The sequence below is a fragment of the Nansenia antarctica genome, assembly GCF_963989245.1.
Source record: "Nansenia antarctica genome assembly, chromosome: 10".
Taxonomy (NCBI): domain Eukaryota; kingdom Metazoa; phylum Chordata; class Actinopteri; order Argentiniformes; family Microstomatidae; genus Nansenia; species Nansenia antarctica.
In genome coordinates, this window is record NC_137680.1 from 8,047,280 (window position 1) to 8,062,279 (window position 15,000).

The window sequence follows — 15,000 nt, forward strand, 5'->3', positions numbered from 1 at the left end:
TCTGCTGAACGTCGCACCCGCTGCAACTTGGCCTTGTCCTTGGTCGTTGCAGCAGGGAACCAGGTGATGATGGAGTGGGTGAGGATGGATTCTATGATGGCCGTGTAGAACTGGACCATCATGGACCTCGGCAGCCTGAGTTTCCTCAGCTGCCGGAGGAAGAACATCCTCTTCTGGGCCTTCTTTGTGAGGACCTCGGTGTTCTGCTGCCACTTTAGGTCCCGGGAGATGGTCATGCCTAGAAAGCGGCATGACTCCACGGAGGCCACCGGGGTACCTCCCAGCGTGATGGGAGGGGGCAGGGCTGCTTTCCTTCGGAAGTCCACCACCATCTCCACTGTTTTTAGAGCATTTAGCTCCAGATTGTTTAAACTGCACCATCTCTGCAGCCCCTCGATCTCACCCCTGTAGGCAGATTCGTCCCCCCCGGAGATGAGGCCCACCAGGGTGGTGTCGTCTGCAAACTTCAGGAGCTTGACCGAGGGGTGGCGGGAGACACAGCTGTTGGTGTAGAGGGAGAATAGTGCTGGAGACAGGACGCAGCCCTGCGGGGAGCCCGTGCTGGTGGTCCTGGAGCTGGAAATGCTCTTCCCCAGCTTCACCCGCTGAGACCTGTCAGTCAGGAAGTCCGTGATCCACCTGCAGGTGGAGACCGGCACCTGCAGCAGGGATAGCTGGTGCTCCAGGATGTGTGGGAGGATCGTGTTGAAGGCCGAGCTGAAGTCCACGAACAGGATCCTGGCGTAGTTGCCTGCAGTGTCTAGGTGTTCTAGTACTCTAGTACATCAACGACACCCTCGCTAGTCAAGCCAAAATATTGCAACGCACTGGATTCGGCGAGTAATCCTAGTTAGTGTAGAGTAGTGGGGATTACTCACTGAATCCATTGCACCACTGGCGAACATTTGGTTGGGTTGCTGACTTCTGCTTGTTGCTTTCACCAGCTGCTGTCACATGTACTGTATGTGCCACTACATCTTCCTGCTCTGTCATCAATGCTGTCAGTGAACCAAGCTTAATCAGAGAGTATCGTTCATATAAGACCTGTAATATCCCTCAAAAGTTTTCTTGTTGTTTTTTTCTTCTTTTCAGCAACCTAATATCAACAGTTTCTCAGATGAGGGTTTCAAGCCTGACGTCATTAAGGGAGACATTGAATTCCAGAATATCCACTTCAAATACCCCTCGCGGCCCGAGGTCAAGGTAGGTGCTCTTCTGGGCAGCTTTGTCTTGACAGTCTGTTTGCTCAAATTGACCTTGCTGCCTGTTACCTGACTGTCCATTAAGCTGGTTGATTGTAACCTGACTGGCTGTTAATTGGATGACTGTTAGCTGGTTACCTCACTGGCTGTTAGCTGGATGACTGTTACCTCACTGGCTGGCTATTCACTGGTGTTATAGAAAAGACGTTGATAGAACTGAGGAATATTGCCAGCATGTTTTGATTGCTCTTACATGGTTTATACTGCTTGTCAGTGGCGGACTGGCCACCGGGCATGCCTGGCAAATGCCAGGAGGGCCGCGAGACTCTGGGCCGCTCAGAATGTATTATCTTTTGTTTTGTTTTGTTTTTTGTTATTATTTGTAATTTTGTCTCTGGTGATTTTCATTGAAAATAACTTATTTCAGCAGACCGCGGCCCAACACATTTTATATCGGCCCGGGTCGGTCACGCAGTTCTGCGCGCATGCCCGGCCCGCGAATTTGCGGAACCTAGGATGGTAGGGGATGGTAGAGCAATACCGCTACCTGATTGGTTGGCGAAGCACTCGTGAAGAGCCCCCTCATTGGCTGGCGAGTCTACCATCTAATTAGCCAGACTCCTTGCTATAAGCTAGCAATATTGGGCTAACGTAAACGTTATCCAATAATGCGTTGTCCATGTGTTGAATAGAAGTGATGATAGTTGAGTATGGTTGACGTCTGCAGACTAGTTACTGCTCCTAAATAGTGTTACTTTATTAGATCACTCAGTGTTGCTTCTGTGTCATGAGGGAGTCCGGAGGGAGCATGACTATGGGAAAGTGAAAGAGCCGAGCGGTGCACAGCAGAAAATGAACACACTCCCCTGAAGTTGCGTCAACACAGTAATATGGTTTGTGGGTATACAATGTGACAAATTGAATGTTAACAAGCTGGTTAATATTAGAATAAAACGTGCAGACTGCAGAATGAGTGTTTCTGGTTTATTTTATGAAGCTGGTTCACATGACCAAGGTCAGGCTAGTACTGTATTTACACTGTGTTGCCCAGTCAATAAACATGTTTCCTTATGACTTAACCTTTCTTGGTGTAGGTAGGGGCCCGAACAATGACTCAAGCCCAGGGGCCCCCACTAGGTAGGGGCTATGCTTGGGAAATGGAGTTCAATATAAGATCTAAAGAATTAGCCTACTTGTTGTGAGTTTGATTTCAGAATTTAGCAGTTGGCATTGTTTCTCATGTTTTGGTCTGGCCTATGTATGCTATTTGTCCTGAATGTGCCTTATAGCATACTACTGGTCAGGGGCGGATTTAGGATCGTAGGAGATCCGGGGCTTAGCCCAGAGGGAGAATATAATGTGCGCGCAGAGCGCGCCGGAAAATTTTGCCTTCAACCTTCAACTTACCACCACCTTAAAGCGGACAAAAGGCACTGGAGAACACATATACATTCACACCCTTTAATGAAGCAAACTAATTGTGGTGGTTCTGGGCACAGAGGGAGGTCAGCACACGTAGCTCCCCCTGCCAGTCACCATCATTTATATTTGTATAGAATTACATAATTGATGGGCTGAGGCTAGTTATGTTACAGTATGTATATCAGGGCAGACTCTGTGCTCACCACTTATATTGTATTTAGAGTCTTGTCCTGTGTTATATGACGATATATTACATGTATTGTTGGCCTGTGTATAGTACTGTGAAATCAAATCCCCCCTGGGACATTAAACAAACTTAGTTAGTTAGCGTTACATCTTAGGATAGATTTGAGTCATGTTCTGTATACATACATACTACCATAAGGGCATACTTAATGTGGTTACTCCATGTTTACTAGCTGTAACATTAACGTTACATCATTCTTTTTCACTTGTTACTCAGTCAACCAGAGTGCAGATATCAAAGACTATCAGCCTGTTATTCACTTTATTTGTATAAAGTGAATAACCACTTCATTCCATCTGTTTTTCAAATAAAGTCCATTCCATTCCATTCCATTCCATAAGTATTATCCTTTGTTTGATTTCTTACCATGTACCGTAACAGTACCTTGCTATGTTTCATTTTCATTATAACATAACGTTATGTTATGATAGCCAGCTAGCATTAGCAAACCGGAAAAGTAGTGTCAGTGAGTCAGTCACCTTTCTAATAAGATTCACAAACCTGAAACATCATCTATGTCATCACTGCTGGTGATGTCATTGTTGTCAGCTGCTGATACGGCTGCTGCAACAGTTCTTGGCGCTTGTTTTGTTGAAAACAACTTTCGGATAACCATCCTTACACTTTTGCAAGTCAGGCACTGATTGAGATCACTTCTTCTTCAGGGCAGGGTAGGCTACGCAGTATGCAGGCTAATGTCGCGCAGCTGCTGCCTCTCTGTTGGACTCCGGTACTGCACGTTACTCACGAGAGTTTTTTTTTTTTTAAGTAAAACATTCGGGGCTTTTCAGAAAACATCCGGGGCTTGAGCCCCAGTAGCCACCCCTTAGCGCCGCCCCTGCTACTGGTTATACTATGCTCTCAATAACGTTGTGTGGATTGTTGTCGGCACTCTGAATTCATCAGCGATTGTAGTGTGTCAGTTGCGTGTGCGTGTGTGTGTTACATTTGTGTTCCAAATGTCTACATTCGATTCTAGTCAGTCTGGTTATCTCAAGCTTTTTATGTTAACAATCCGTGTTGATGTTGCATTTGGAAATAGGGCTGTTGTGTCGCAAATGCCAGGGCTGTTTTTTGAACCCAGTCCGCCCCTGCTGCTTGTATATTGCTAATGGCCATTTTGAAGGCTCATACATTTATAGCTCTTGTGCGAACCATAGATGTGACTATAAAATAATTACTGTGTGTTACTGAATTGTACCTGATCCTTTGTCTTGGTGATGGGGAGACTAGCGACAGACATATCTTGCAAAAGATAGACAGGAAGACTGTAGGTGGAAGTGTGCAGGTGGGGGTTTCTGAGAAAGAGTGTTATGACACGGGGGCGAGGGAGCTCAAGGACACGACACCGGAGGCAGAATACAGTGTTAGCCCCGTAGGGTATTTATTTACAGTGCAGGTGGGTGGAAACACAGATGATGAGTCCGGAGGTTTCAGCCTGGCGGGCTGGGGGTTTCAACCTGGCGGGATGGCGGTAGTGGTTGGCATGGGCTGTGGAGGAACAGGAAAGCAGGGTAAGTCTCCACGGTAGGCCAGTACACAAGATATCAACGAATCACAAGAATAGGCACAAGAGCAAAGTTCATAACTAATCACAGAGGATACTTGCCAGGTCATTCTTAGGGAAGAACTGACGATGAATGAAGGGAGTCCAGGGTAGATGTAGCCAGAGGGTTAATTGGGAGTGGAGACAGGTGTGTTGGTTTGACTGTGGCTGGATAACCCTCCAATCACCGGGAACGAGCTTCACCTGCGGCGGAGAGCACGCTGTGCTCGAGTTGTGGGGGCGGGTGCTCGAGCTGTGGGGGCGGGGGAGGGCGTGTGTGACGGCCCAGCCGTAACAGGACCCCCCCCCGAGGGGGAGCCTCCTGGCGACCGGCCCGGAGCCTCCGGGTGGGCCCGATAGAAGTCCCTGAGGAGGACTGGGGACATGATCTGGGACCGGGGAATCCAGCTCCGTTCCTCTGGGCCATATCCTTCCCAGTCCACCAGGTACTGGAAACCCCGGCCACAGCGACGAGCCCTGAGGAGCCTCCTTACCGCCCACTGGGGGTGGCCATCCACCAACTGAGGAGGGGGCGGTGCAGGGGCTGGTGGCATCAGGTCGCTGGCGACATGGGGCTTAACCCGGGAGACGTGGAACACCGGGTGGATCCGACGGAGGGAGTGAGGGAGGACCAGCCGGATGGCAGCGGGGTTGATGACCCGGTCGATGGCGTAGGGGCCGATGTACCTCGACGCCAACTTCCGGGAGGGGACATTGAGGGGGAGATCCGCCGTGGAGAGCCAGACCCTCTGGCCCACCTGGTACACCGGAGCTGGAGTGCGACGACGGTTGGCGCTTCGGGTAGTTCGGGCGGTGGCCCGAAGCAAGGCCGAGCGTACGGAGGTCCAGACCCGACGACAGCGAAGGAGGTGTGCCTGGACTGATGGTACCGACGCTTCGCCCTCCTGGGTAGAAAGCAGGGGTGGCTGGTACCCCAAGGAGCACTCGAAGGGGGACCGGCCGGTGGCTTCATTCACCATGGCGTTCAGGGAGTACTCCACCCAGGGTAGGTCCTTGCTCCAGGAGGATGGATGGAGGGAGGACATGCAGCGGAGTGCCGACTCCAGGCTCTGGTTGGCTCTCTCCGCCTGCCCATTGGTCTGGGGATGGTAGCCGGAGGAGAGGCTGGTCGTGGCCCCAATCCCCGAACAGAAGGCCTGCCACACCTTGGATGTGAACTGGGGGCCACGGTCGGAAACCACATCCTGGGGAAGCCCGTAAAGCCGGAAGACGTGGGTGGTGAGTAGCTCCGCCGTCTCCGCCGAGGTCGGTAGCTTTGCCAGAGCTACCAACCGCACGGACTTGGAGAAGCGGTCCACGATGGTGAGGATGACCGTGTTGCCTAGGGACGGGGGAAGGCCGGTCACGAAGTCCATGGCGAGGTGGGACCACGGTCGACCGGGCACGGGTAGAGGCCGCAGCAGTCCTGAAGGCGGCCGGTGGGATGCCTTGCTGCGAGCGCAGGTAGGGCAGGCCGAGACGAACTCCCTGACGTTCGCGGCCATGGTGGACCACCAGAACCGCCGGCGCAGGAAGGACAGTGTGCGTAGGGCCCCAGGATGGCAGGCGAAGCGGCTGGCGTGGCCCCACTGCATCACCTTGGTCCTGACGGCGTCCGGGACGAAGAGACGGCCGGGGGACCCCGGTCGGGGATCTGGCTGGGTGCGCTGTGCAGCTCTGACCACCGCCTCGATCTCCAGGGTGACCACTCCAACGACCCGGGAGGATGGAACGATGGTGTCAGGAGTGGTGGGTTCCTCCTCTGCGGCATGGAGCCGAGAAAGGGAGTCAGCCTTGGCGTTCAGGGAGCCCGGACGGAACGTGAGGTGGAAGTTAAACCGCCCGAGGAACAGGGCCCAGCGTGCCTGACGGGAGTTCAACCGCCTGGCCGACTTGATGTAGGTTAGGTTCTTGTGGTCCGACCAGACGGTGAAGGGGTGCTCTGCGCCCTCCAGCCAGTGCCGCCACTCGTGGAACGCCTCCACCACCGCCAGCAGCTCGCGGTTCCCGATGTCGTAGTTGGCCTCGGCGGAGGTATAACGGCGGGAGTAGAAGGCGCAGGGGTGCACGGTCTGGTCCTCCGATCGTTGAGAGAGCACGCCACCGACGCCCGTGTCTGAGGCGTCCACTTCCACAATGAAGGGCCTAGAGGGGTCTGGGTTGATTAGGACCGGCGCCGAGGTGAAGAGCCTCTTCAGGTCACTGAAGGCAGCGCTGGCTGCTGGTGTCCACGTGAACTGGCGCAGGGGGGAGGTGAGGGCAGTGAGGGGGGCGGCTACCCGGCTGAAGTCCCGGATGAATCGCCGGTAGAAGTTGGCAAAGCCGAGAAATGACTGCAGCTGTTTCCGGGTGGTAGGTTGGCCCCACTCGACGACGGCCCGAGTCTTCTTGGGGTCAGGGCGAGTCAACCCACCCTCCACGATGAGCCCCAGGAATTCCACAGAGTGAGTGTGGAACGAGCACTTCTCAGCCTTAATAAAAAGGCGATTCTCCAGTAGGCGCTGGAGGACTAGGCGGACATGTTGGACATGCTCCTCAGGGTTCCTGGAGAATACTAGGATGTCATCCAGGTAGAGGACGACAAAGATGTCCAGCATGTCCCTGAGGACGTCATTCATGAGGGCCTGAAAGACGGAGGGGGCGTTAGTGAGACCAAAGGGCATGACAAGGTACTCATAGTGGCCACGGGGGGTCTTGAACGCCGTCTTCCACTCGTCACCCTCACGAATCCGGACCAGATGGTAGGCGTTCCGGAGGTCCAGCTTAGTGAAGATGGTGGCCCCAAGGAGGGGCTCAAAGTTGGAGCTCATGAGGGGGAGAGGATAGGTGTTCCGGACGGTGATGGCATTGAGCTCACGGTAGTCAATGCATGGCCTGAGGGTTCCATCCTTCTTCTTCACGAAGAAAAACCCCGCTGCCACCGGGGAGTGTGATGGACGGATGAGCCCCTCAGCCAGACAGTCGGAGATGTAGGTGTCCATGGCTGCCTTCTCCGGGGGGGCAAGGTTGTAGAGGCGACTGACCGGAAGTTTGTTGCCAGGGCGGAGCTCGACGGCACAGTCGTAGGGCCGGTGAGGCGGCAGGGTGCGAGCACGCTCCTTGCTGAAGGCCTCTCCGAGGTCGTGGTAGACCTCTGGGATGGAGGAGAGGTCAGGGGGAGCCGGAGGCGGTCGCAGAGGCGATGTGGGGGTATGGGCGGCACGGAGGCACCGGGCGTAGCATGCGGTACTCCAGCTCAGGATACGTCCCTCACCATAGCTGACATGGGGAATGTGGAGCTCGAGCCACGGTCGTCCCAGGATGAGCGGGGACTGGGGGGTCTTGAGGATGTAAAACCGGATCTCCTCCACATGGTTCCCAGAGACGGTCAAGGAGAGGGGTGTAGAGCGGTGGGTGAGAGGCCCCAGGCTGTGTCCGTCTAGGGCTGAGACGGAGAGGGGGGTCTCGAGGGCAACGAGGGGAACGGCAGCTGAGCGGGCCAGCTGGGCGTCCATAAAGTTCTCGTCTGCTCCCGAGTCAATAATGGCCTCGACCGTGAGGTTCTGCCCCTGCCAGGAGAGGGTGACAGAGAACCTGGCTGGGCTGGTGGTAGGTGGGGATTGAGAGACACGGCTCACCCGGATTCCCCCTTCGGGTGAGCCTGCCCTTTTGATAGGGACGGGCAGGTGTCACGGAGGTGTCCCTTCTCTCCACAGTAGAGGCACAGGCCCTGGGCCCTTCTCCTCTCCTTCTCCGCCGTGGTGAGGCGGGCTCGACCAAGCTGCATCGGCTCCTCGCCAGTGCATGGGGTGTAGGTCGACTCCCGTGCGGAGGAGGGGTTGGCTGTGACGATAGGGTCCTGGGGGCGTGGCGAGCTGGTCTGGTAGCGCCCTCTCTCTCCGACGCTCCCGGGAGCGCTCGTCAACGTCGATGGCTAGGGCCACTAGTTCGTCCAGGGCGGCGGGTCTGTCCCGGACGAGCTCGTCCTTGATGGCCTCACTCAGCCCCTGGCGGAAAGCAGATCGCAGTGCCCTGTCATTCCATCCGCTTCCGGCTGCCAGGGTGCGAAACTCGGTAGAGTAGGCCGCCGCGGTCCGGTTCCCCTGGTGGAGTGACATCAGTCGCGCCCCGACCTCCTGTCCGGCAGTGGGGTGGTCGAAAACCCTCTTGAACTCCGTGAGGAAGGTAGCGTAGTCACCGAACAGGTCAGGGCGGGCGCAGAGGGTGGCCTGGACCCAATTCAGGGCGTCGCCGGTGGTGAGGTTGGTGATGAACGCCACCCGGGCTGCCGGCGACCAGAACTGGCTGGGCTGATGCGAGAACACCAACTCGCACTGGAGGATGAAGCCTCGGAACTGGGCGAAGGCTCCGTCGAAGGGGCGGGGGCTGGCTAGGTGGGGCTCCCGTGGCTGTCCAGTAGGTGGTGCCGGTAGCTGGGCAGGGTCAGGGAGAGCAGGGGGGGGGGCAAAGGCTGCGAGCGCGGCCACCTGTGCTGTAAGCGCTTGGGTCGTAGAGATGAGGTGCTGCATCTGGGTGGCGCAGTGCTCCTGGTTAGCCTCCTGGGTTGTCATGCGAGTGTTCAGGGCCTGGCACGCTGTAGCGGCCGCCTGGAGGAGGTGAGTGTGTTCAGCGAGGATCTGGATAGCCGTCGGACCGGATCCAGGGGTGGGAGATGGTGCCCGGTCCTTCGTGTCGTCTGAGCCCAATTGCATGGTCAGTTCTTCTGTTATGACACGGGGGCGAGGGAGCTCAAGGACACGACACCGGAGGCAGAATACAGTGTTAGCCCCGTAGGGTATTTATTTACAGTGCAGGTGGGTGGAAACACAGATGATGAGTCCGGAGGTTTCAGCCTGGCGGGCTGGGGGTTTCAACCTGGCGGGATGGCGGTAGTGGTTGGCATGGGCTGTGGAGGAACAGGAAAGCAGGGTAAGTCTCCACGGTAGGCCAGTACACAAGATATCAACGAATCACAAGAATAGGCACAAGAGAAAAGTTCATAACTAATCACAGAGGATACTTGCCAGGTCATTCTTAGGGAAGAACTGACGATGAATGAAGGGAGTCCAGGGTAGATGTAGCCAGAGGGTTAATTGGGAGTGGAGACAGGTGTGTTGGTTTGACTGTGGCTGGATAACCCTCCAATCACCGGGAACGAGCTTCACCTGCGGCGGAGAGCACGCTGTGCTCGAGTTGTGGGGGCGGGTGCTCGAGCTGTGGGGGCGGGGGAGGGCGTGTGTGACGGCCCAGCCGTAACAAAGAGCCTGTTTGATCACCACAACTAGCTCTGTCTTGCACCTTGTGTTCCAACCACAAAGACCTGTTTTGAACAGTTTTTGACCTGTATTGTTTTTCTTCCCCTATAAAAGGGAAACTCTGAAGCTGTGTCTTCAGATTTGCGCTGAACAGTTGCTCAGACCCTTACTGGGCTCTTGTTCTGGGTGTGTTGCTCGCAAGCGAGTAATAAATACTCAATTCATATTATTGCATTACAAGACTTCATTTCTTGAATCACATCTCCAAAGAGTACTCCAAAGTAAAGCTATTATCTGGATGACTAGCTGCTTTCTGTTTTTACTAACTTTTATACTACTTTTTAATCTATCTTTCTCCTGTCAAACTGTTACCTGTCTGATTGGCTATAGTATATCTGTCTCAAAGGTTGTTGCTCGTATCCCATATTCCTGTTAGAGTGTATGTGTGTGGGGAGCTTAGGTGGCGTAGCGGACTAAGCGTTGACCATGTACCCGCAGGGTTCCCGGTTTGATTCCGGCCGCGGACATATCCTGCATGTCATCCCTTCTCTCTCTCTCTCACCCATCCTTCCTGTCAAATCTCTACTGTCTCTGTCACAATAAAAATTAAAGTATGAGTGGGACTGCCCCACTCAGAAAAAAGTACTTAAATAAAAAAAAGAGTGTATGTGTGTGTCTGTACTGTCTCTGTAGGTGTTGAACGGCATGTCTCTCAGTGTGCGTAGTGGCCAGACCATAGCTCTGGTGGGCAGTAGTGGATGTGGGAAAAGCACCACAGTTCAGCTGCTACAGAGATTTTATGACCCGGAAGAGGGAACAGTGAGTAGCATAGACTTACATACAGTATTACACTCATATGTACATACACAAATACTCTCACACATTTCATCCGTATGAACCGGGCCTGTTTGATCACCACAACTAGCTCTGTCTATCACTCTTATGACCTGTATGTTCTGTAGGTGAGTATAGATGGACATGATGTGCGCTCCTTGAACGTCGGGTACCTGAGGGGGATGATAGGAGTGGTGAGTCAGGAGCCCATCCTCTTCGCTACCACCATCGCTGAGAACATCCGCTACGGCCGCCCCGACGTCACAGAGAAGGAGATACAGCAGGCGGCGCAAGAGGCGAACGCTTATGACTTCATCATGAAATTACCTGACGTAAGTATGCGTGTGCACGTGTGCGTGTGTGTGTGTGTGTGTGTGTGTATGTGTGTGTGCGAGTATTCTTCCCACCTACTGACGTGATGACTCCTTATTGACTCCTTATGACTCCCGAGCAGAGATTTCTTGCAATGACTGATGGATCAGATGATTCACTTGCTTAGACAAATGTATTTGTTGTAATAAGTCGCTTTGGATAAAGGTCGTCTGCTAAATGCCCAAAAATTATTCTTGAGCAGAAGTTTGAGACGTTGGTCGGAGACAGAGGGACTCAGATGAGTGGAGGGCAGAAGCAGAGGATCGCCATCGCCCGGGCTCTCGTTCGCAACCCCAAGATCCTCCTGCTGGACGAAGCCACCTCTGCCCTCGACGCAGAGAGTGAAACCATAGTGCAGGCCGCCCTCGACAAGGTACACATAAACACACACACACACACACACACACACACACTTCATGAGTTTAGAATTATACGGTTCTATCTCCGTTTAGGGTAGTTCTGAGATATTGAGCATCAAAGTTTTTACATTCCTTTATGTTTTGTGAGATGGAACCTTTGTATTTTATGAATTACTAACTCAAAAATTTCAACATTTTAAAAACAACACCACACAGGCATTAATAAACACCTAATGGATCAGATTATGTAAAAAACTCAATTTTGACAAAAATGGAGATAGAACCTTATAATTCTAACGTCACGACTTGTCGATTCTCTTATTCTGTCCTGTTACAGTATTTCCTACATCCAGTATTATCTATACACAAGACAAAGATGAGAAAAGAGAAGCTAAACTTCATACATGACTTTTGTGTCATCTGTCTCTCTACCTACCCTCTCTCTCTCTCCAGGTCAGACAGGGTCGTACCACCATCATAGTGGCTCATCGCCTCTCTACCATCCGTAACGCTGATGTCATCGCCGGCTTCAAAAATGGAGAGATCATTGAGATAGGCTCTCACAGCGAGCTAATGGAGAAAAAAGGAGTTTACCACACACTGGTCACAATGCAGGTAACACACACACACACACACACACACACACACACCCCACACACACATATCTCTCCACTCACTCTTTTGTACTCTGTTCTGCCCCCATAGACATTCAGGGATGCTGAGGAAAGCGTGGAGGCTGTGGATGAACAGGAGGAAAAGAGTCCATCAGTCATGTCATTCACAGAGAGCACCGTCTTTAGGCGGAAATCAACGAAGGGCTCTTTCATTGGCTCAGAAGGAGAGAAGGAGGGAGAGATGGACAAAACAGAGGAGGAGGTAAGACCCCTGGGGGCTGTGTCTTAATAGTGTAATGTCACGTGCCTCCCTTTTCCTTATGTCCTCTTCTTAATCTGCACTGATCTGAAACAACTTGACTGGCAGTACATGGTGGTGTATGGTCAATCCATGTATGGTGGATACCCATCATTGGTCTTATTTTCATCTGTTCAGTTTATGCCTGAACTGTGTTAGGATTAGGAGAAGGGTATGTGAAAAGGAAACCATGTTTCGTGACGTTAGAATTATAAGGTTCTATCTCCATTTTTGTCAAAATTTAGTTTTTTACATAATCGGATCCATTAGGTGTTTATTAATGCCTGTGTGGTGTTATTTTTAAAATGTTGACATTTTTTAGTTAGTAATTCATAAAATACAAAGGTTCCATCTCACAGAACATAATGGAATGTAAAAACGTTGACGCTCAATATCTCTGAACTGCCCTAAACGGAGATAGAACCGTATAATTCTAAGCTCACGGTTTGACGAGTGAGAAATAGCCAAAAGACTGTTTCTCTCTCTCTCTCTCTCTCTCTCTCTCTTTTGCTCTCTCTCTTGTTCTCTTTCCCTCTCTGCAGGACGAGAAGGTTCCTCCCGTGTCGTTCCTGAAGGTGTTGCGTCTCAATCTTCCTGAGTGGCCTTATATAGTCGTGGGCTTGATCTGTGCCATCATCAACGGAGCCATGCAACCGCTGTTCGCCATCATCTTCTCTAAAATCATTGCTGTACGTTAACATCTGTCACGATCGATTTTCTTCTACTCGTATTTGTTTTCAAAGTCACAATGGAAATCACAATTCATATGGTTCGTAGAGAGGTGTGAATCATGCCCGATAGGAAAGCAGGGAGAGTGTGTTGTTAAGTGTTTGCATCTGTGTGTGTGTGTGTGTGTGTGTGTGTGTGTGTGTGTGTGTGTGTGTGTGTGTGTGTATGTGTGTGTGTGTTGTCATCCCTCAGGTGTTTGCTGAGACAGACCAGGACCTCGTCAGAGAGCGTTCCCAGTTCTTTTCTCTCATGTTTGCACTTATTGGAGTCGTGTCCTTCTTCACGCTGTTCCTACAGGTATGTACACTGCCCACCCACCCACCCACAAACACAAACACACCACACACACACACCCTTCAGGTACGTCTGGGGTGTCACAGTACAGAGAATGGGGAATGTTCATACAACGTCAGCCACTGCAACCACAATGCTAGCTCTACCACTGCTTTTGGGAGTGGCCGTGTAGCTATGATGGCCTCTGTCTCTCCTCTCACATCTTGTATCACAGATTACAGCTCCAACTACAGTAGCGCCTTTAGTGGTGTAAGCACATATATTAATACTTATTATGGTGTTGTTGGTTATCCATAGTAGAATCAAGAGTGTGTACTTCGGTGTGTGAGTTTTGTGTGTGTGTGTGTGTGTGTGTGTGTGTGTGTGTGTGTGTGCTTGCGTGTAGGGTTACTGCTTTGGGAAAGCCGGTGAGATTCTGACAAAGAAGCTGAGACTGCAGGCGTTCCAAGCCATGATGAGACAGGTGAGAGTGGTTCTAAACACTTCGAGGTCTGATGAAATAGACAGGAAGGTTGATCGACATGTACGCATAATGATGACATCTTTATAGTATTGAAGTATTTCCTGTGTTCTCTAGGACCTGGGCTGGTTTGACAACCATAAGAACAGCGTGGGAGCTCTCACTACCAGACTGTCCACAGACACAGCCCAAGTGCAGGGAGTAAGTGATGCATGCACACACACACACACACAACACATCTTCCAAATCTCAAACCAGAATGCTTACCCCTAACACCACTGCTCCCCTGTATCCCCCCCCCCTCCCACCTCTCCAGGCTACAGGTGTGCGTATGGCTACGCTGTGCCAGAACATAGCTAACCTGGGTACCAGTCTGATTATCTCGTTTATCTACGGCTGGGAGCTCACCCTGCTCATCATGTCGGTGGTGCCGTTAATGGCGGTGGCCGGGGCTATCCAGATGAAACTGCTCGCTGGCCACGCTGCCGAAGACAAGAAAGAATTGGAGCTGGCTGGGAAGGTAGAAACATACACACATACTATATACACACATATAGAGTACATACATACTATATACACGTATATTCACACTATATTCACGTACTGTAGGTCCGGGTAAAACAAGCACAACCAAGGTAGGAACAGGCACCGACGACAGGGAGCAGTTCAGCCGTACCGGCATATTTCATCAAGTCTCTCAACTCTTTGGTTTTTATAACTTTGGGGGTTTTCAAAGTGGCCACACCTGGGGGTCCAGTTCACCAACGGACAGAATACAATCTTAGCCAGGGATTATTTTCAAAGAGCACTGGTTGCACAGTGGCACTGTAGAGTGACAATTTGAGGGTGCATGTGAAATATAATAATAATAATAATAATAATAATAATAATAATAATAATAATCATCATCATAATCATAATCATAATAATCATAATAATAATAATAATAGGAGGTTAGACGTTCTGTAATCCCAGAGATGTCTAGAAAACCGAGATCTTCCAGTTGGCGTAACTTCCTTTGGACAGATTCCTGTCACTTCACATCTGTTATCTTCCCCTAACCTCCTAGAAGATGTCCAAATAACTCCTCCACCATCTCCATAGACATCTCTAAGACATCAAATAAAATAACATGTTGGTATCTGTAATGAAACCTGGTAATTGTAAGAGACAGGCAGTTGGAGACTGCAGTTATTGGAAGTTAGGGTAGGCTATATCCCCACAATGGATTCAACCTTGCAGTGTGTGAAAGTAATGCTGTGTTGTGGTGAAAAAGGCTCTTATAAGGTCGACTTCATGACTGGGAGCACTTAAAAAAACACTGGTGGGGTCCGCAGCCAATTTAGGCGACCTTGACATGAAAAAGTTTGGTTACTGCTGCTCCAACAG

General features: G+C 51.5%; 1 protein-coding gene across 3 annotated transcripts in view; it reads left to right on the forward strand.

The window, feature by feature from the left end:
- Positions 1–15,000, forward strand: part of abcb4 (ATP-binding cassette, sub-family B (MDR/TAP), member 4) — a 28,363-nt gene that overhangs the window by 7,826 nt on the left and 5,537 nt on the right. For all 3 annotated transcript variants that reach the window (XM_080540743.1, XM_080540745.1, XM_080540744.1), the window contains exons 11-21: positions 1,093–1,203; positions 10,345–10,470; positions 10,614–10,817; positions 11,060–11,230; positions 11,670–11,831; positions 11,922–12,092; positions 12,671–12,817; positions 13,050–13,154; positions 13,537–13,614; positions 13,729–13,812; positions 13,928–14,131. In XM_080540743.1, coding sequence (XP_080396869.1) covers positions 1,093–1,203; positions 10,345–10,470; positions 10,614–10,817; positions 11,060–11,230; positions 11,670–11,831; positions 11,922–12,092; positions 12,671–12,817; positions 13,050–13,154; positions 13,537–13,614; positions 13,729–13,812; positions 13,928–14,131 — 1,563 coding nt within the window. The remainder of the gene's footprint in view (positions 1–1,092; positions 1,204–10,344; positions 10,471–10,613; positions 10,818–11,059; positions 11,231–11,669; positions 11,832–11,921; positions 12,093–12,670; positions 12,818–13,049; positions 13,155–13,536; positions 13,615–13,728; positions 13,813–13,927; positions 14,132–15,000) is intronic.